Source organism: Arvicola amphibius, chromosome 11, assembly GCF_903992535.2.
Source record: "Arvicola amphibius chromosome 11, mArvAmp1.2, whole genome shotgun sequence".
NCBI classification, from domain to species: Eukaryota; Metazoa; Chordata; class Mammalia; order Rodentia; family Cricetidae; genus Arvicola; species Arvicola amphibius.
In genome coordinates, this window is record NC_052057.2 from 88,007,455 (window position 1) to 88,028,777 (window position 21,323).

Here is a 21,323-nt window from a genome sequence, read left to right on the forward strand (position 1 = left end):
ACTCAGCCCTGCTACTGACTGGGAAAGGCAGTAGACTCCCGAAGAGGAAGCTGATGAATGGCCGAATCACAGAATAGCCTCCTCTCCAGCATACTGTCTCCACTTCCTGCCAGCAGACTCAGCAACAGGAATAGGACTGCATGCTCTTTGCTACTGGCTTTACTGGGGCTACCAGACAACAGGCTATGGAATGCACTCTCAACCTCTCGGTTTGCACTGCTGGACCTGGACCAGCTGGGCAGACAGGCAGTGACTCAGCGGCGAAGGGCTGGCCGATTCTTACCTGCCGTTTCTCCCCCTCCTGCTTCTCAGCAGCTGCATGCTCCTGCAGGCGATTCAGGCATTCTGTTCTCTCTGCCGACAGTCGCTCCACCATCAGTTTGTCCAAAACACACATCTAGGGTTCAAGGAGACAGAGCATACTGAAATGACTAAGAATGGACTCTGGCTTCCACTCAGGAGAGTCCATAAAAGAGGCAAACAGCTTCAGCTCCTCCTTCCGTCCTTGGTTCACAGTATGAAACCCTAGCTTCTCAGAATTCCTGTACATATATCTTTATAAGGTAACTGTTGTCCCTTTTTCTCATCCTAAGCCCTAAGCGCTTAATAGACCATGAGTTCACAAAAATATACAGCATCAGCAAATGTAGGCAGGGATTCTGATAGGCCCTAAAATGTAAGAGCCAAAGCTATCATGAGGAGCAACTATCTAAAAACCGCAGGGAACGTGTTTCCCAGGGCTTAATTAAAGGCAGTCAGGGCAGGCACGGAAGAGGAACAGAATCTATTTCAAAGACAGCTTAAGAGGACAATGGCCACGATCATTTAGTTCAAGACCTTTCTGGGGCCTTGTAACATTTCCTGTAGGGCCCTAACTCCTAGGCTAGACCAAGCTCACTAGTCTGACAGGGCCCCAAACAGAGAAAAAGCTAGTGTTGAAAGGGGTCAGCCACAAGGGCTCGCCGGTGAGCCATGTCTTATTGGTGATGCACAAGGACTTTCTCAGGCTGCACCAGTTCCCGAAGAGGTGGGTGAGCCTCCTCTCTGTCTCTAGGGTTCCCCTGTTTTTCTGGGAACTGCTTACTCTCCCTGTTTCCTAGGATGCCTTTTCTCCTCCTCTTCTGCTACATAGACGTCCCACACCAAGAAGCCAGGTGTTCAGGGCTTCTTTGAAAGTGACAGCATTGGTCGAGGCACCTGACTTACGCTGCTGGGCTCACGTACTGTCCTTGCCACTTAGAAAGAGGACCGAGCCTGCCATCCTCCCACACTAACCTGTGGCGGGGGAGGGGAGCCAAGGATCTGGCCCAGTCCTTTGGGAATTCAGACTGACTAATACATCATGTCCTAAAGAGTTTTCAGATATTCTTTTCACAGAATGCAAGAGGCAAGTAGATCAGAAAAATGTTCAGCCTCAGTGGGCGTCATGGTGCACCAGCATGCTAGAGGCAGAGGCAGGGGTCTCTGAGTTCCAGGCCATCCTGGTCTATATAGCAAGTCCTAGGCCAACCAGGGTTACACAGTGAGATATTGTCTGAAAGAGAAAGAGACAGAATGAGGATGTGTGTTAATTCAGCATCCCCACAGAGAGAGAGAGAGAGAGAGAGAGAGAGAGAGAGAGAGAGAGAGAGAGAGAGAGAGAGAGAGTTCAGCTTCACTATTAACAAGGAAATAAAACTTACAGTAAAATGTCCATATAACGCAAACTTGAAAAAATAAAATATTAAATGATGGCAAAAATCTGAGAACCCCAGATACTGGAGGGATGTAAATTGGCACGCCCTTCCTCTGAGGTAAGCTGCCAGCATTCATCAAGAATTCCAAGCACTAACACATCCTAACACTAAGCCCAAGGCTGAGGATGGTCCAGAAAGATGAGTCAGAGGTAAAGACATCACCACCAAGACTGAGAACCAGAATTCAGTCCCTGGGACTCACACGGAGGAGGAGAGAATAAGCTCCCACGAGTCGTCCTCTGACCTCCACCAATGCGCGCGCGCACACACACACTAAATGTAAAAACATTTTAAAGTCTGAGAAGTAGCACAAAATGACATATATAAATGTTTATATTAACATTACTCCTAAGAGTAGAATAGTCTAATAATAAGTGGTTAAGTAAAATTATGTTGTTTAATAGGCGAATATTATGCCTATTTATAATATTATAAAAACACAGGACAGTACTCGTGACATATAAAATTAAGTAAAAGGGTATGCAAGCATCCCTCTCCCACGCAGGCACGGCGCTGCATTGTGAAGCACACTGCAGGATGGAAAGAAGGCTGCCAGGATGGGTCCGAGTGGCTCTAAAGATCACGGCAGTCCTGAGCGCTGAAGTACCCCGCGAAGGTGAAGAAGCCAGCGCTAGGAAATGGTGCTAGGAATCACAGTTCTTTACTGGCATGGGCTTTCTCCAAAACCTATTATTCCATATGCTTCCTTAAAATGTATCTCAATGAAAAATCTTACTCATTGCACATTTCCTAGTCCTGAGGAGAAAAGTATACTTTCACGGCGGAAGAAAACAAGTACCCAACTTAGCATCAGCGGCCCTGAAGTGCCCTGACGTTAAGAGCCTCCATGCAGAGCTCGGTCTGGAGTTTACACCAACCATGACTTATGCCTGCAGAAGTTTTTATTGGAACCTAAGTAACTGTATTGAACTGCTGTTCACATACTTAGAAGCAGCACTTGGAGGTCTTGCTAATCACAGGCTTGTGGGTCCCACTCAGACAGCAGGCGCTCTGAGACAACAGGCACGGTTGCTCCAAAGATAAAAAGCTGGAAGGAACTGGGAGCCCCTCAGAGAGACCACAGCATCCAACAGTCAAATACACTAAAAATCCTTTATCGAGACTAAAACCAAGCGGCAGGGTATGGCAGCATGCACCAACCATCCTAGCTATGCAGTAAGTTTGGGGATGGCCTGGGCTCCTTGAGACTTGTCTCAAAAGATTAAATAAATAAATAACCCGTGAAAAACAACTAAACAAAATACTTATGAACAACCGTGAAAGCTGGCCCAGATACCATGCAGTTATTGTTGGTTCTCTTAGACGTGATGGATTTGGGGCTTATCCCTAGTGGGCACACAGAACTAGCGAGAGGACGCAGCAACTCCGTCTCCCCCGGGGTGAGAGGAGGGACAGGCGAAGCAGTGGAGGGGACCCAAGGCTGCGGACCAAGAGCGGAAGCTGGATGGGAGGCCCCTGCTTCCAGCACTCAGAAAGGGGTCAGAGTTCAAGATCCACCTGGGCCACATGGTGTGATTTTATCTTAAAACCAAAACAGAAAATTGGTCGACTCTCACTGCGAGTATAAAGCAGTGCTGTTTCTCCATCCTTTTCTCTTGGCTTTTCTTTGTGTTCGACAGCTTTCCTGACAGAAAGCTGAGCGCAGGAGCTGGTGGCGAACCTCACTTGGCAAGTGCTCACTTAACACACTCGAAGGCCTGGGTTCAGTCCCCAGCACCTGAGACCAGAGGTGGAACGCAGACCAGCAACCCCAGCATTAGGGCAATGGGGGTGGAAGGCCACAAATCCGAGGCCGCCTCAGCTACACAGGGCATCTGAGGCGAGCTTGAATCCATGAAACCAGTCTCAGCAGAACATAGATGAAGAAAATAAATAATAGTTTTTCTTTTTTTTCACTACAGGCCTGTGGGTAATTTGCTTTCCACACTAATGTATATTTTTAAAAAATGCTATAATGGAAATGTATTGCCTTCCTTCCATCTTTCTTCCTTCCTTCCATCTTCCTTCCTTCCTTCCTTCCTTCCGTCCTTCCGTCCTTCCTTCCTTCCCGTCCGTCCTTCCTTCCTTCCTTCCTTCCTTCCTTATCTTTCCCTTTTTCTCTTTCACCATTTTGTTTTGTTTTGCTTTGTTTTTGTTTTCTTTTTGAGGCAGGGTTTCTCTGTATTAAGAGCCCTGGCTGTCCTGGCTCTTGTAGACCAGGCTGGCCTCAAACTCACAGAGATCTGCCTGCCTCTGCCTCCCAAACGCTGAGATTAAAGTTGTGCGCCACCACCACCCAGCTTCTTTCTTCTCCCCCGCCCCCTTTCTAGAGACCAAATCTCATTAGTTCCCAGACTGTCCTTGAATCTGTGATCCTCCTGACTTAGCCTCCTGCATGCTGGCACTAGAGGTATGCGTCACTATGCCTGGCAGGAACACGTAACTTTTATAATCCTAACTTCCGTTATATGCCCATGGTTGGCACACGCTTGGCCAGGGCTCTAGCCCTGAGCCGCACCACAAGCCCTGAGGTCTTTGAGTCGCCTTCTGCCTTCACACCTGTCGTCAGGAGGACGCCACTGGCTTACTTGGTGCTGGGTCTTGCTCTCCATCTGTCCCAGCTTTGTGTTCACTTTATCCTGCACTGATCCCAGCTCGGCTTTGATCTCCTCCACAGTCGCCTCCAGCTGGTTCTCCAGCTTGTTGATGAGAGGTTCACAGCGACAACCCTTTATCGGAGCCTGGGGGGATAAAAAAGGGAATCGGGCTGGAAAGACAGCTCAGTGGGCGAGAGCATTCACTGCACAAGCCTAAGGACCTGAGTTCAGATCCTCCCACCCACGGAAAAATCCAGGCATGCACATCTGTAATCCCAGAGCTGTGGGGGCAGAAACAGGAGGATCACTGGGGCTTGCTGGCCTCCAGGTTCAGTGGAAGACGCTGTCTCAAAGGAATTAGATGTAAAGATGTGGGGGCTGGAGAAATGGCTCAGAGGGTAAGAGCACTGGTCCTGAGTTCAATTCCCAGCAACCACATGGTGGCTCACAACCATCTGTAATAAGACCTGGTGCCTTCCATGCCAGCAGAACATTGTATGCTTAATAAATAATTAAATCTTTTTTAAAAAGATATAAAGTGATAGAGCAGGGTACCCAGTGCCCGCCTCTGGCCTCTGTAAGTGCACACACACACACACACACACACACACACACACACACACACACACACAGAGAGAGAGAGAGAGAGAGAGAGAGAGAGAGAGAGAGAGAGAGAGAGAGAGAGAGAGAGAGAGAGAGAGAGAGAGATTAGTAAATTAGCCCTTTATTCAAAAATCATCTTGGGCAACCACTGTGCCAAGTAGGATACCAGCAGGAGGCAGAAGACTGGGAGGACTAAGAGCACAGACTTATCCCTAAGCTAACTTTGGAACGTCATGACGTCCCATTGGTTGAACTTTGGGACTGAGATTCAGACAGTGAGACACTGTAATTAACTTAAAGAGGCTTGAACCTCTGGGGGTCAGGACAGAACGCCTACTCTGGGGCCTCAATACAGAAGTCCCCTCAGGATGGTAGATGCCATGGACAGGGGCTTTTTCTGGGGGCTACATGGCACGGTAAAGCTGCACTCTTCAGATGTGGGGGGGTCTTGTGACTCAAGTCTGACTAAGTCAAGCCCTGGGTGGCCATTGACCTCCAGGCACGGGCTTCTCCAGCCCTGGCGTTTGCAGGCCGCTAGCCCGTCAGAACTGGTGGTACCTGCATGACTTTCCCATCCTCGCCCCGGTAGAGAGTGTAGAGCTGGTACGCCCTGAATCCGTGGGGCGGAGGTGGGGACCAGCATCGATGTCTGCTCTTCTTTTTGGGGTGGTGATGACTGTGCGGGTTCCTTCGGTGTCCAGGCTGTTGGTCTGCTCCTGGGGTGGGGTCAGATAGTGCTGACACCTGTGGGAAGAAAGAGCCGCCGCCCCTAAGTCCCTGCAACACCCGTTTCCCATCTCCCATGCCACGTGACATAGTATAGCCCTGTCTCAGAAATAAAATATAAAGAACCCCGCCTTGCTTCTGAGCTCAGAGCAGCACACCCACCCAGAAACATGTGAGCACCCTCTCCGGTGTCTCAAGCCAGTGGATTTCATTTTTGTACTCATTCCCAAACAGCCAGCCAGAGGCACGGTGTCCCAGCTGGGGAGGTCACCCCAGACCCTCCTCCAAGCCAAACCCCAACCCCCTCCCCCGCCTCCCCACGCCCTTGCTTGCTCCTGACCTCGGGCCTTGACTTTCTCCTCCTGTCATCCTTTCTGGGCTCCTGGGAAGCGGATGGGCAATCTCTTTTAGCTTCTTCTTTTTGGGGGACAGCTTGCTCACTGCTGGGGGTGTCTCCTGCTGAGACACTTCCCTACAAAAGAAAAGACCCCAGATTGTTCCACTTGAGCCTCTGGCCTCTGGCCCCAGCAGGGTAAACTTAGGCTTACAAGATCCCATCCAATCACGGACCCACAGGGACATCAGCCAGTGACAGGCGTTTCTGCCTGGTAGGCAGGCTCAGCAACAGCTTCTGGCTGGCTGGGCTTTTATCTGGATGAAATGAAGTATGCTCCTGGGTGCTTACTGTGGTGCTTAGATCAAAGGTGTGTGGCACCATGCCCAGCTTAGTAATAACATCTTATGTGTCCAAAAAGGTCTCTGTCACATAGTCCCTACCAGGAACTCTCAAAGATCCAGGCAACACACACATGCCTTTAATCTCAGCAGAGGCAGGTGGATCAAATCTCTGGGAGTTCAAGGTCAGTTTAGTCTAGCTAGCAAGCTCCAGATCTGCCAGGACTACACAGTGAGACCTCTTTCCCCCAAAAAAGAACTTACAAGGAATATCAAATATATTGCTCACTGCACAATGGCACCCACTGAAGGGTAAATCTCCAAGTCCAGCAAGCTTGTATTCTATTATACAATCCTGGTTTACGCCATTTCACCCTTTTCTGACACACAGAAGCCAGGAGAGTAGCCTTACTCCATTCTCTCTTTAGAAACTGAAGCAGCAGCCTAGTGGGTCTCAGAATCACCTAGAAAGCTTCTTCAAACAGACCTGGCTGCCCGGACCCAGAGCTCCTGTGGCAACAGGTCCAGGCTGAGCCCTGGGAATCTGCATTACTAACAAGGCCCCGGGGGGGCAGCAGGGCCACCACAGCTGCAGAACTGAAGCTCTGCACAATTCAGGGTACAGTGCGGCTGTGCCCACCATGCAACAAAGGCCACAGGCACACAGGGCACACAGGGAAGATGAAGGCTGCTCTCACACACACAAAGATACAGGATCTGGAACTAAGGACATGGGGAAGGGGCAGCAGCCTGAACCCAGTGGAAAGGACAGGCCAAGGAGGGCAGCAGCGAAGCTGGGCAGGTCTGTGGAGGAGGGTCCCTCATACCTTGCTCTGTGCCACCTCATCTCTGGGCACAGACTGGGCCCTTCTCTCCTCCTTGAGTCTCTCTCTCCTTTTCCTCAGGCTTCGCCCACGACTAAAGCGCAAGATCTAAAAGAGAAAACACCACAGTTGTAGGGGCAAAGGGGGCACAGCACCAACATGTGGCAGAGTGCCCTGGGCGTGGCACACGGACCTAGCAGAACCCACAGAGTGGTGGGAAACACTAGCGGTAACGGAAAACTCTGGACTGCCTATGACCCCTTAGTCTTGTGTTGAGCACAAAGGGACCCAGAAATGGGAAGTATATTGTGTCTGAGCACAAGAGGCTTCTATGATGATAATAAAAGACATTTATGTGCTGGGCTGGTGTGGCCAGATAGGCGCGCATGGCCTAACAGAGAATGTCACTTACATACAACCAGGAAAGGAATGGCGTGTCATGTGACGACAGCCCTGCTCCAGGCAGTGTAATCCCTCCCCCCTTCCCCCCCCCCCCCCCCGCGCTAGTTTCCTTGACCAAGGTGTATGAAAAAACCCTGTCAGTTTAATTCTGGCATCACTGAGGTATATCTGGAGGCCGTCAGAATAACTGTGGCTCCCCAGGGAGGACTGGGACCTACCCCTAACAAGGCAATAAAGCAAAGGAGTCCGCAAAGGCACAGGACAATAGATGTTGGGGACCCAGCATCAACCAGACAAGGAGTTTTAGCACATGATTTTGGCTATTAGGGGCTCCTTCTCATCACATGGGAGCTGCCGGGATCAGCCGGGAACAGGAGATGGCTGGACCTGCTGACACTGCCTGTCTTAGCAACTAAGACGTTTAGTTGGCAGAGTGTGTTTAGCCAGCAAGCCCAGATCTGAGGCACCAAGATCCTTCAGCCTCTGGCACACAGTATCGAAGAATATAAAAGTCGCCAGGTGGTGGTGGGCACACTCCTTTAATTCCAGCACCTAGGAGGCAGAGGCAGGGGGATCTCTGTCAGTTTGAGGCCAGAGTGAGTTCCAGGACAGGCTCCAAAGCTACACAGTGAAACCCTGTTTTGAAAAACAAAACAATAATAATAATAATAATAATAATAATAATAATAATAATATAAAAAGTCTCAGAGCCATTGCCTCTGGCAGTTCAGACTCGTCGGCGAGTCTCAGAGTGACAGTGTTGATTGCTCCCTGGTGTGGAATCTTTCATCAAGGCCCAGCTGACCCCAAGCCTGAACTACTTCACATTTGTGAACACAGCCGTCACAGACAACAAGAGACACAAGGTCACCTGACCCAAGCAGCAGCAGCAGCAGCAGCAGCAAGCGTCCCTCCACTGACCATGCCAATAGCTGCAGAGAAGAACCGTAAAGGCCCTCACGCAGCCTGTCTCAGTGTAGCAGGGTCAAACAGAACATAGGCAGAGCTGTCCAGATCACAGGACTCTGTGAACGCTGGTCCAGAGGCCTTGGGGACGGCCTCTTCTTAGTGCTGCTGTGGCCACCAAAAGCCATACTCAACTAAGGGCTTCAGCAAAAAGATTTTTCTTGACAGACGAAGCAGGTTGTGTGTGAAACTACAATATGCAAAGAATGTATTTTATTACAGATGAGCATCACATGCATGCAGTGCCCACAGAGGCCAGAAGAGGGCACTGGACCCTTAGAACTGGAGTTGCAGATGGTTGCAAGCTACCACGTGGGTGCTGGGAATTGAGCCTGGGTCCCAGCAAGAGCAGCCAGTGCTCTCACTCCCAAACCATCTCTCAAACAGGAATGCAGTGGAGACCAGTTCAGGGGACTAGTGAAGGTGAAGATCCTCCAGCTCTGGCAGACAACCGACAGAGGGACTGAACACACGGCACTCTGTGTGCCTGGTGAATTCTGCAACCCACAAGACCTGCTGGCCTGTGTGTATGACTGGGGATGAACAGGGCTGCGTCGGGATCGAACTGCTGAATGTTGAAATGGCAGGTGGAACTGCTGCCTCTGGACGCTTCTATGACACTCTCTACTTCCTGACTGTGACAGACCAGCATTTTTCTATGTTTCACAAAGCTGGAGTGAGGTGGGGTACCACATCCCTGCATGAATGGGGTCCTGGGACCCTGACTAGGGGACAAGGGAATGAAGAACACACAGGCACACAGACATGTGGATGTAGGCAGAGGCTGCTTGTTTGTCCCTGGCTGCCCAAACCATGAAATAATCACTCAGAAACTATATTATTTGCAATACTGTTTGGCCAATAGCTTAAACATATTTTCAGCTAGCCCTTACATCCTAAACCAACCCTTCTCCATTAATCTGTGCGTCACCACGAGGTCGTGGCCTACCGGCAAAGTTTTGGTGCATCTGTCTCTGGCTTCTGACTCTGCCTACTCTCTCTCTACATCCTTTCCAGCCTGGCGCTCTCTCGCGCTCGCTCTCTCTCTCTCTCATATATATATATATATATATATATATATATATATATATATATATATATCAATCACATATACATATATGGCCAAAAGCAGCTTCTTTATCCATTCACCAATAAAAGCAGCACATAGACAGAAGGCCCTCCCACACCACGTGGACACACAGACACAGCAAAGCTAAGATCAGCTTGGCTGTGCTCACTCTGATGGAGTGGCTGCAGCGCCCTAAAAGTTCAGCATGTTTATTTTATACAGTTAAACAGAGAGATGGGGTTATTATATATAAGGGGGCCAGGTTTATGGTATACAACTGAACAGGAAGGTTTAGCTAATCTGAGTGTGAGCAGTCTCTATTGGGGGAGCAGTCTTCAGAGTGTAAGCATCTGTGGGGGAACAGTCAGGGTGCAGAGGCTTTGCACACTCTTTCAACATTCACTCATAGACCAGAAGGGTTTGGAGTCCTCCATTCTCAGCCTTGAGGGCTCATTGGTTTTGCCATCCCCCAACGTCACCCGGGGAAGACTCTGCGGCTCCCATGGGTCTGAGGCATGGGGTCCTTGACATGGCCACTCTCAATGTCAGCAGCACACATTCATCAGAACTTCACAGGCTCCCTACAGTGAGGCAGTAAGCTTCTAGCAGCTTCTCACACCTGAGGCCCACATCAGATACCACTGAGCACAAGGCTGGTCCCTCTTACAGAAGAGAAGACTCGTCAACAGTGTAGAAACTGCTGCCAGCCGCATGAGCACGCTTTTAAAACTAAGTGAAACGAGGATCATGTGACACGTTGGGCCCGGGTACTTAGTGGCATGGCACTCTGGAGGTCATGTGACACACTGAGCCCAGGTACTAGCAGCGTGGTTCTCAGAGGGCCATGTGACACGCTGGGCCCCCAGGTACTAGCAGCATGGTTCTCAGAAGATTCTTTCCAAGTCCCTGAGCCTTGATAAGATGGGACAAATCAGCGTTCCCAGCCTTGCTCTGGAATAGCCTGCTTTCCCAACACTAAGGAATTGATTGCTTCCACTAGAATGAGCAATGGCAAACACTACAGAACATCATCCTGTCTTAGCTCTGGCATGAAGCAGAATGGACAGAGTAGGGCCCCAGAAGTTCGTGATAGCAAGCTCACGCCTCAGCGAGAGAATGGCACCCTGGATAAAGAGCTGGGCTTGGGGCCACATAGACGTCTATACTCTGTACTGCCTCCCTTCTTAGCCAGCAATTCTTACTTATTTTCACCTGGCTTCAACAGATCAGAGCCAGAGGAATCCTGGCAACTGTGTAGCCCCACAGGGTCAGTAAGATGCTTTAAGTCCTACCTGAGGAGCCTTGGTGAGCAATAGAGCAACTTCAGGATTATTGTGGTGGCGGGCAGTCTCCAGCGGGGTCTGGCCTGCCTGAGGAAAGACACAGGGAAGGCAAGTGACAAAGGGGCCCCAGCAGTGGGCAGTTCCACTCTCCATCACACTCAGGCGGAAGGCCACTCCTCCCAGGGCCTCAGTGGAGCTCATTGGCAAGGCTCATTAAAACCTCTTAGCCTCAGATGGTGGGACAAGAGGGACGCAAACATGAGGAAGACCGAGGTGGGCATTTCTGTCGAGCAACACAAAGGATCAGGAAATCCACCTCTAGGCATGAAGTCTCCGACAGGAGCGGTCTCGGCACGCAGCTACAGACATAATGTAGTCTGTAAGATTAAACGTCAGGAAAGGAAGTCAGTGGGATTCCAAAGGGAAGGAGAGTGTGTCCCGGTCACCAGGGACAAGGTAACTATGGCACCGGGCAGGTTCAGAGAGATAATGGAGGAAGGGGGTGTGGTGGGGCGAGGTGAACTACACAGAGATAAAGAAAGTCAGCTTCACTGCCCCAGAGCTCTTGGAGGAAAAAGGGTGCTGGCTATGGGACTGATATGGGACTGATAGAAACAATCAAGCATACTGAGAAAAGGAAGGAAGGAAGAATGGACAGAAGGGAGGAAGGGGGGAGGGAGGACAGAGCTCTTGAGAGAAAGCAGCAGAGTTCTGAGATGGGTTTGCAGTTGGCCAGGAGGCCATCTTGAGGCCCGCAAGCCAGCTTGTTGAGAACCCTTCAGAACTCTCTTCTCGCCAGGCTGCACTCACGCCAGCCCACGGTCTAAGAGTTAACTCCTGGGGCTGCTCGGAGCTGGCCCAATCCAGCTGAGGAACCCAGGGGAGTTCACTGAATCCTCGGGGCCGCAGGTGGGTGAAACTCTCAGCTGCCCTTCAACTTACATTGTTCACAATGGTCGTATCAGCACCAGCTTCCAGCAGGATTTTAACTACCTTCTTGTGATTTAGAGCAGCAGCCACATGGAGGGCTGTGTCTCCAGCCTGTAAACAACCAGAAGACAGCTTGCTAAATACACCTATTGGTCCCAGGCTAGCTGTGCATCTCTGCCTAGGACACTCTCCAAAGCCAAGCAGAATTTGCCCTACAAACATGAAGCTCACTGTGAAAGTCTTGAGGGGAAAAAGCTGAACAGTTAAGCGTTCATTTGTAACATGGAGTCCAGAAGCTAAGATCAGGGTCACGTATGTAGGGGTGAAGAGGACCAGTTGGGTTGCTGAGAACAGAGGGCCTCCAAGCCCCCAGGAGGCTGGCTGAGGGGTTAAAGACCATTTCACCCAGAGCTCTGGACCCCGTGTATCAGTCCAGGGAGGTCAGAGTTAGTGCCTGGCTTCTGAGTTGGGCCTGAGTAAAAACTGAGAGAAGGCTTGTGCCTGGCCTTTGGCCTGGACCAGAGAGCCGGGACAGTTCATCTGCAGGCTCAGGTGGTTTGGTGAAGGCTGACTGCTTTCTCCACTTTCCCTTCCAGCCTATAAGTTTTCATATTCTCTTTATACAAAGTGTTCCTGGATGATCGGTCCTGAAACGAAGCCAGCTCCCAAAGGCGGGCTGTCATTTCCATAGGGAGTGACAGATGTGGGCCAGACAAACACGGACGTGAGACTCATCCCTCCCTGCCACAGCAGACATAGAGTCTCCGTCTTCATTCATGGGCAGCGTGAAATTCAGCCATCTTTGAGTAGATTTCACCCCCATCACTAGTCCTGTCTGTTGGGGAAGTGACTCCCCATCTGAAGAAGTATCGATGCCCAAATCACACTCCTAGACTTGATTTCACTTGGGTACAGCGTGGGTTTGGTGTGGGGATTTCTGAGGGTGGGGCTGAGATGGGAGCTTTGTTTTATCTTAAGTTCCTTGCTGTCACGCACTGCTAAGACTGGTGGGTGGGGACGGAAAGCTGGGTAGCCTCTGACCTGGAAGCTACTGGGGAGAGGCTTTTGATGAGTTAATGATTCTCAACCTGGCACACCTTCGGGAGGGAGATTTACAAAAGTATTCCACTGAACTTAATCCACAGAGATTTTGGCCCTTTGGGATCTGAGGTGGCATCTTCATGTCCCTGATGGCTCTCGTAGGCAGGTTGAAGCCACCGTTATAGGGCATGTTTAATCTGTCCCACAATCTAATTTTTATCCCAGGTTTATGCACCCGGTCCCTCACTAAGGCAAACGAAACAAGAGACCCAGCAGTTCACCCAGAAGTAGCAGCGCGGGAAATGAACAGCAGAATTCACGAGACACCTATTTCCCTTGCTCTTTCCTATAGCACGCTCCATTTTGTAGGTGTTCTTGATAAAATCACAGTATAAGCAAAAGTCGTAGCAAGCTCTCCCGAGAACGTTCACAGGTCACTGTGAAGAGGGTACGTGCACTGACCTGGTTCTGCTCATGAACAGAGCAGAAAGCATTGAGAAGGAGTTTAACGATGGACAAGTGATTGTACCGCGCAGCCACGTGCAAGCAGGTGTCTCCTGCCTGTGGGTGGAAACCAAAGTCTCAACACAGAAACCTAACAACAAGAAAGGCCCTCACTTAAGAGTTGTCAGACAACTGCCATGCTGTAGGAAGCGTTAGTCTGAACTACAAGCCGCCCCTTTAACGTGTATATAAAACTAGATACCTGCTCCCCATGAGCACTTTGGAAAAGCTAATGTACGTGATAGGCTCCCCTACAACACAGTGTCCAGAATAAATCGAGTTAAGACCAACAATGTTGCTTTGGAATGAGACCTATCCCAGCAGGAAGGATGCTAACATCCTCTCTGGAGCAATGCAGCCTAGGGAGCTGAGGAATCAGAAGACTCTCAGAATCCTTCTTAGTGGGCAAAGCCAGACTCCACTGCCTGTGACAACACAGAGACAGACCGTCACGACGCTCGACGGGCTCCTGCTGGCGTTTCCCGTCTGTCTAGACAATCGCGGCCACGTAGCATAGGGAATTCTAGAACTATATAAGTCTGCCCCAAGCAGGGAGATATTAGTATTTCTGAGAAAAGCTTACGCCACAGGCTCTCCTCAGAAAACACAGGAAGTAGGAGGCTCTGAAGCCCTTTGAGTGACACATTCTTCTACAGCCACTGCCCTGCCTGCTCGTGGGAAGGACACTGCAGCGATCAACAGCTGCCCCTGGAAGAGTGTCCCAGGACAGCCCTGCCCGGTACCGTCTCAGACAGTAGCAGTACAGTGCTCTACGTGGGTAGGCGTTCTTAAAACACGTAAATCAGTGGTCCTCAACCTTCTCAATGCTTTGACCCTTTAATACAGTTCCTCATGTTGTGGTGACTCCAGCCATAACATTATTTCCTTGCTATTTCATAACTATAATTTTGCTACTGTTATGAATTGTACTATAAATATATTTGGAGGTAGAGGTTGCTAAGCGGGTCATGACCCACAGGTTGAAAACCACTGATAGAGCAGCTCTCAGAGTTTGACAGACATGTGACAAAAATAAAAAAGAGAAAGTAAACTCAAGGCACGAGTGGAGAAAGCAGCATGTTCCCCTAAATGACCCCTTAGAAAAATCAGCAAAAAATTAATTTGGAGATTAGACCCCAAACACTCTGGCGCTTTAGTTTCTAGATATCAACACTGACTCTGCTTTGGGGGTTCCTTTCCAAGGCAACACAACAGAGAAGCTGGTACTTTCACCCACGTTATTTTTGAGGTCAGCCCGGGAGCCGCCCAGCAGGAGGACGCGTGTGCTCTGGGAGCGGCTGTTCTGGCAGGCCAGGTGCAGAGCTGTGTTCCCTGCCTGGGAGAGAGGAGAAAGAAGGGGGGCAAGTTAGCAGCATACTGGGTACCCTGCCCTCGAGAGAGAAGGAGAGAAGGGGGGACAAATTAGCAGCACAGACCTGCCGTGCACACAGAGATTTTTACTCCGGGAGAAGCCAGCCATTGTCACAGTTCTGCCTTATGACAGACCCTAGCTGGTGTTTCAGATGTAAGAACCATGAAGGTCGAGTCCAAACAGGCTGTAGCATCAGCTCTGTCCCTAAACTTTGGCTCTGAGTCCTGTCTCTGCCCCTCATGGGTTAGAGTCATTCAGAAAAGCATGTCACATGCTTATTTTGACTTCTTGACCAGAAATGGAGCTTGAGGCCCCTTCCTCAGGCCCTGGGCATGGCTCTCTGTGCAGCATGGGCAGTAGCTGGGCTCGGACACTTCCGGGAAGTGGGGCGGGACGGTAGCTAACTTTGTCTTGTAGGCCTGTATTGAGATGTCTGTTCTTCAGTGTTTTTTAAACATAAACACTAGAACTATGAAAAGAATCCTGGCCTAAGAGGCAATACTGTAGCTTACTGTACCACCTCAGAAAAATGTCCACAATAATTTTGCAAATGGCTTAGTGTGAACAGAACTCTTTGATTCTAGGGGAATAGGTCCTAACAGCTGCAGAAAACCCCTAGAAAAGCGTTCTCTCATTACTTAATGGGAAATGCAGGTGAGGTATTCTGAGAACACGTTGATCAAATGCTGGCCCGAGGCTTTGTCCTGGCAACATGAAGAGGTGCGGTGGCCCCAGCCCAGAGCCTCGAGCCTTCCCTCCCCTTCCCTTCTCTCCAGGTATTACATTCTTTTTGAAAAAGAACACTGCAGCATTGGAAGTAGATAACGAGCAAACAAAACTTTATCAGCACTTACTCTTCATAACCATGGCTTAATCAGCCTTGCCGGGCATGCATGCAGAGGATGGCGAGCCAGCGGCCTGGTGAGGTCGGCTGCCTCAACTCTCCCTGTCACCCTTGCCGCACGCCAGAAGCTCCTGGGTGCAGGGCTGTGGCCCTGCTCTGGACTTGAATTTCCTCAACCTGATGGGTGAATCCCGACCTAGCAGTCAATGTCTTGCATTCTGAGAATCTCTCTGATAATCAAGCCTGGCTTAGAGGTGACCTTTATTTTTTGACTTATTTGTTTATTGAGGTTTTAATTTCCAGGCTGAGAACCATGGACTTAGCTCTCCACAGCAAGGCATCTACTGATGGCTAAAGACTCTTATCTCTGAGCTGCTGACTTCACGGCGATGGTCAATACGTGCTGAAAAATGACTGAAATAAAAGAAACCCAATGGCTCTAGAAATCCAGCACACTAAAGGCTCCTTTGCCACCAGGAAATCCAGCACACTAAAGGCTCCTTTGCCACCAGGAGATCCAGCACACTAAAGGCTCCTTTGTCACCAGGAAATCAGCACACTAAAGGCTCCTTTGCCACCAGGAAATCCAGCATACTAAAGGTTCCTTTGCCACCAGGAAATCCAGCATACTAAAGGCTCCTTTGCCACCGGGAAATATCAATTCTGTGGAAAATTACTTGGCTCAAGAAAAGGGAACATTGGCTTGGAGAGATGGCTCAGAAACTAAGAGCACTTGCTGCCCTTCCAGAGGACCCAGGTTCAATTCCCAGCATCCACAGACAGCTCACAACCATCAGTAACTCTACTCAATTCCAGGGGATCTAATGCCCTCTTCTGGCCTCTGCAGGTACCAGGCATGCATGTGTGTACATATATACATGCAGGCACTCACACACATAAAATAAAATGAATCGAGAGAGAGAGAGAGAGACAGAGAGAGAGACAGAGAGAGAGACAGAGAGAGAGACAGAGAGAGACAGAGAGAGACAGAGAGAGACAGAGAGAGACAGAGAGACAGAGAGAGACAGAGAGAGCATTGTAGCCATTGTATAGGTATGGGTGAACAACATACATCTACAGTACCACTCAGCAATAGAAAGGACTGAACTAGCAAGTGTTAACAACATGTTGGAATCTCAACCATTCAGGAAAACAAGGCTTATTTTTGAAAAGGCGACACAGAGCTGTGGCTGCTAAAGGCTTGAAGGGGTTGACTAGCGGACTGCCACCAAAGGGTACAAAAGAAGTTTCTTGAAGTGACAGAACATTCTGCATTGGTGCTGGCAATTACGCAACCACATACGCTTGTCTGAACACATGGGACACGATTCATTCCTAAAAAGTAGACTTTATGTCAACCCCACCTCCAAGCCTGCCATTAAAAATGTAGCCTAGAGTAGATGCATGATCAGCACCCAAATAGACAGGTCCTGACTCTCCAACATGATGCTGTTTTTGCTAAGTAAGAAGCACTTTCAAGGTGACCCCTCAGAAGCTGTCTGCAGAATGGAAACATCCCTCTTTGGGATGACATGAATGGCCCTATGAGTATTTCTGCAGCTTTCTCCACTTTACCCTAAGAAAAACGCATGGCTTTCCATAGTCCTCTGGGAGCCCTACCTGGAAAGGAGACAACATGCTGCAGCAGACAGACCTGGGGTGCTTTATGGCCCATAAGATGTCACAAACAACACGTGTGTCTAAATCAAGGCCTCTAGGAGCGCTACGAGCTCCCAGCTCAAAGTTAACCTCTCACAAACCAAGACAACCTACTTCTCAGTTGGTATAAAAAGCAAAGCAGACTATTCACTATCCTGAAGAATGGAACAGCCCCACCTGAGAGGACACGAGGTAAGTATTGCTGATTATGCGGCCTGCAGGGTCCCACAGGTGTCAGTCCATGAAGAAACCATAAACAATGTGACCACAAAGCTGCCCAAGGAGAGCTGCAGAGCAGCCCAGTGGGGTCAGGGAAGGTCCGGGTTAGATGGCTGTAGGCAGAGGCAAGGAAGAACTGCACCTAAGATGGTGGCACCAGGACGCCTCGAGACACACTAAAGTGTAGCGGGCATGTGCCAGGGAGACACCAGAGCAAAGCAGACTGGTCACTGAGAGGGCTCTGGCCGGCAGAACAGCAGGGTGGGAAGGCAGCAAGCTCAAGCTGGTTACTCTACTGTGAGGCTTCTGGAACAGTCCAGGGACAATTATGGTGAGCAGGGAAAGAGAAAGGAAGGTGCGAAACAGAGATCAGAGAGGAGACACACACGACAATGGGGGTGGTGGAGCAATGAGTCTGCCTCTCTGCCTGTATGATCCCTGGAGCATCCTGCTTCACCGTACTCCAGAAAGCCCCAGAAAGAGCAGTAAGAGCCACAGGATTTCAAAGCAGCTGTAGCAGGCTCTCTGGGACCCCATATTCCTACCTCCCCTGCTAAGCTCAGTAGAGTTTCTCCAGTTCTCATTTAAGACACCATAGAAGCCGGGTGGTGGTGGCGCACACCTTTAATCCCAGCACTGGGGAGGCAGAGGCAGGCGGATCTCTGAGTTCGAGGCCAGCCTGGTCTACAAGAGCTAGTTCCAGGACAGGCTCTAGAAACTACAGGGAAACCCTGTCTCGGGGGTCTCAGCACTGTGGCATGCTTACCCTGCCTGGAGCACAGCCCTCCTACCTGTGCAGTGAGCCTCCTAGGTGAACCCGCCCTGCAGGGTTCTCCATGCCCCAGTGAGCTCTGCCTGGTGCTTCTCATTGGCAGGAGACAACCCGGGACAAAGACTCCCACGACCCTCCTCACCTGTGAAGGAGGAGGTCAGCTGCTGGGCCTTACCTTGTTCCTGGCAAGCACGTTGGCTCCCGCTTTAACAAGCAGCTTGGCTGACTGGCTGAACCCATGCCAGGCGGCTTCATGGAGGGCTGTGTTCCCATCCTGAGTAAACACATTAGAAGATAGGACATTACCCACAGTCTGGCTTTTCTTGCTAAAACAATGTATTACGATGGCTACAGGGTCTTCCTCAATAGGACCCATCAGAACCATGGAGCACATAAAAAGATCTGAGTGCTAAAAACCAAAATAAAATAAAATAAAATAAAGTAAGTGGGTGTCTGGGGCACATGCCTTCAATCCCAGGACTTCAATCCCAAGCAGAGGCAGGCTGATCTCTGTGAGTTCAAGACCAGTCTGTTTTACAGAGCAAGTTCCAGGACAGTCAACAGCAACTCCTGCAAAACAGTTTCTCTGTTTCCAACAGAGAAACCCTGTCTCCAAAAACTAAAAATTAAAAAAAAAAAAAGATTAAAGGCATGTAACACCATACCTATCTCTTTACCAAAATTTAATGTTTTCGTTGGGTGGTAGCGGCACACACTTTTAATCCCAGCACTTGGGAAGCAGAGGCAGGTGAATCTCTGTGAGTTCAAGGTCAGCCTGGTCTACAGAGTGAGTTCCAGGACAGCCAGCACTACGCAGAGACACCCTGTCTTGGAAAAACAAAACAAAACAAACAAAATTTAGTGGTCTCTAGTTAGTATAAAAACCCCAGGATTCTAAATGACCAAAAATCGAAGAAACAGTATTTGTAAAAAGCTAAACAAGATTTCTATACATAGCTTTTAAATACAAACTAATAAACTGGCTCCCATTTGCTTATGAAAGAGGGGCTGAAAGATGGGCAGGTAGGAACACATATGTAGGCATGCTTGGGCAGGACCACATTCTCCAGTTACGTCCATCTAGAGATGCGCTCCAAAGAGCACCCACGAGAGGAGAGCCAGGGCTCCAGAGACAGGGCTGGGTAGGGCAGGGGCCACAAGGCCCAGCTGGGAGCATTACAGGAGCAGCAGCAGCAGCAAGTGACAGGAAGACCAGGAAGGGCTCTGGGTGCAGAGACGCCACTCCTGACCCGGAGACCCTGGATGTGTGGAGGAACCTCGTGTCGCATTTACTGTCTGCGCACCTAGGGCACTTTAAAGAAAAGCTCTGTGTGTGTGTGTGTGTGTGTGTGTGTGTGTGTGTGTAGGACACAGAGTCTGTACTGCACTTAAATACAAAAATCCCACATTTTAAGATTTGACAACTTAAAAATACTGGCATGCATGCTGGGATTCTTGAAAGAAAGAAATTCTTCGGTTCACTCTTTTTCTTCAGAGCTAAAACATTTAACTTGCTTGTGCATCTAAGAAACAAGAGCTTCTGAGGGAGCCTTTCCCCCACCTTCCGTAGACCTTCATAGGTCCTGACTTCTACACTGACCTGAACTAAGTTGTCAGCACAGAGTCACACAACAGAGGGAAGGGTGTGTAAACAAACACGACTTCTAGAACCCTGATCTTTCAGAGAAACCTAGGTTGACCTCTCTCATCACATGGTGGGAGAAGGACATCGTGAACACACCGCAGTGAATCAAGCTGGCTCCTTAGCTCCCCAGAGTCCTGCAGCCCTTACCAATCTCCTCACCTTGTCCTGTCTGTCCAGGGCACATCCCTCACGGATAAGCGCTGTGATGATCTCAACATTTCCCACCACAGTGGCCCGGTGCAAGGCTGTCTGTTCCCCCTGCAAAGTAACACAGAGAGAAAAATAACAGGTTTCTTTATTGGCCACCATATCGCTCCTTCCTTAAGCCAGACTCCAGACTGTCTCCTGTCCCCTCAGGGAGGAGACTGGTTATTTGCAGAAGGGCTTGGTCACCACAGGCAAGGCAAGCTTTGGGGTCCCATTAGTAGAGAATGCACACAGGCAGAGCAGCTTGGTTCATAAACCGGAAGGGATCGTCTGTCAATAGCAAGGATGGCTGCTGGCCTCGAATCTACCTGCCAGGGAGAGTCAGTCTCCTTCCAACGACCTAATGGAATCGTGCCTGGGAGCCAGGCTGTGGATGTCATACACTTCAGCCAGCAACTCCTGCAATCCCATGCCCCACTAGGTCCTCAGGCCCGGATTACAGAGGAATCACTCTCCAGCTGTGGCAGTTTCGGGGCCTCATGCTTTGATGACAGGTGTGTAATTTGTTCACTGATTTGCACTGGCTGAGAGCAATGAAGGGGTGGAAGGCCTCCGGGACTGCGGCCTCTTGCCGCATACTTCTGAGATGCCTCTTGATGATTTATGCTGTATTCTAACCCTTCACAGTAACCAGATTCCTGGGATGGACAGGTTTCTCCTTCAGGCACCAAAAGAGAACTTGACTCTTCCCCTAACTGTGGCAGAGAGGCTGCATAAACACCCCAGAGGTGGGGGGGAGGGGACGACATTAACAGGAAGACCTGAGCTCTGCCTTCTAGGAGTCAAATCAAATCAAGCCTGAGGGCCAGGCTTGAAAGAGGAGATGGGTGAACAATGTGGATGTTTTCAGGTGGAAATGATGAGCGGAGGGCCAGGGGATCAGGAGAACGGGTTTATGTACAGCTCTGGTATAGATCCATCAGCTTGCTGAGCCTCAGGACCCTCATAGGAAAAGGTAGGGCCAGGGTTCTCTCTCCTTTAGGAGATTCAGCTGGTAAGATTTACATTAGCAAAATTTCCAGATAGACACAGAGGGGCAAGGGACATACTCCAGAACTCCCCTGGACCCCAGACCAAGAGAGGCAGGGGAGACTGTGGAAGATAGATAGCAAAGAGCAACTTCAGGAGGGCGCACCACTAACTGGGGCGGTCTGGATGATTCTCCTCAAAGAGACACATGAAGGACATGCAATCCGAGAGGAACGTTCTGGAAACAGACCGCAGTGACTGGTGTGCAGGGATTAACTCA

General features: G+C 49.9%; 1 protein-coding gene across 3 annotated transcripts in view; it reads right to left on the reverse strand.

Annotated features, from left to right (window-relative positions):
- Ankrd6 (ankyrin repeat domain 6) overlaps positions 1–21,323 on the reverse strand; it is a 141,992-nt gene that overhangs the window by 5,507 nt on the left and 115,162 nt on the right. For all 3 annotated transcript variants that reach the window (XM_038347279.1, XM_038347281.1, XM_038347280.1), the window contains 11 exons: positions 20,027–20,125; positions 18,398–18,496; positions 14,594–14,692; positions 13,315–13,413; positions 11,824–11,922; positions 10,891–10,968; positions 7,165–7,269; positions 6,003–6,134; positions 5,495–5,680; positions 4,325–4,477; positions 284–397 (listed from right to left, as the gene is read on the reverse strand). In XM_038347279.1, the coding sequence (XP_038203207.1) occupies positions 284–397; positions 4,325–4,477; positions 5,495–5,680; positions 6,003–6,134; positions 7,165–7,269; positions 10,891–10,968; positions 11,824–11,922; positions 13,315–13,413; positions 14,594–14,692; positions 18,398–18,496; positions 20,027–20,125 (1,263 nt within the window). The remainder of the gene's footprint in view (positions 1–283; positions 398–4,324; positions 4,478–5,494; positions 5,681–6,002; positions 6,135–7,164; positions 7,270–10,890; positions 10,969–11,823; positions 11,923–13,314; positions 13,414–14,593; positions 14,693–18,397; positions 18,497–20,026; positions 20,126–21,323) is intronic.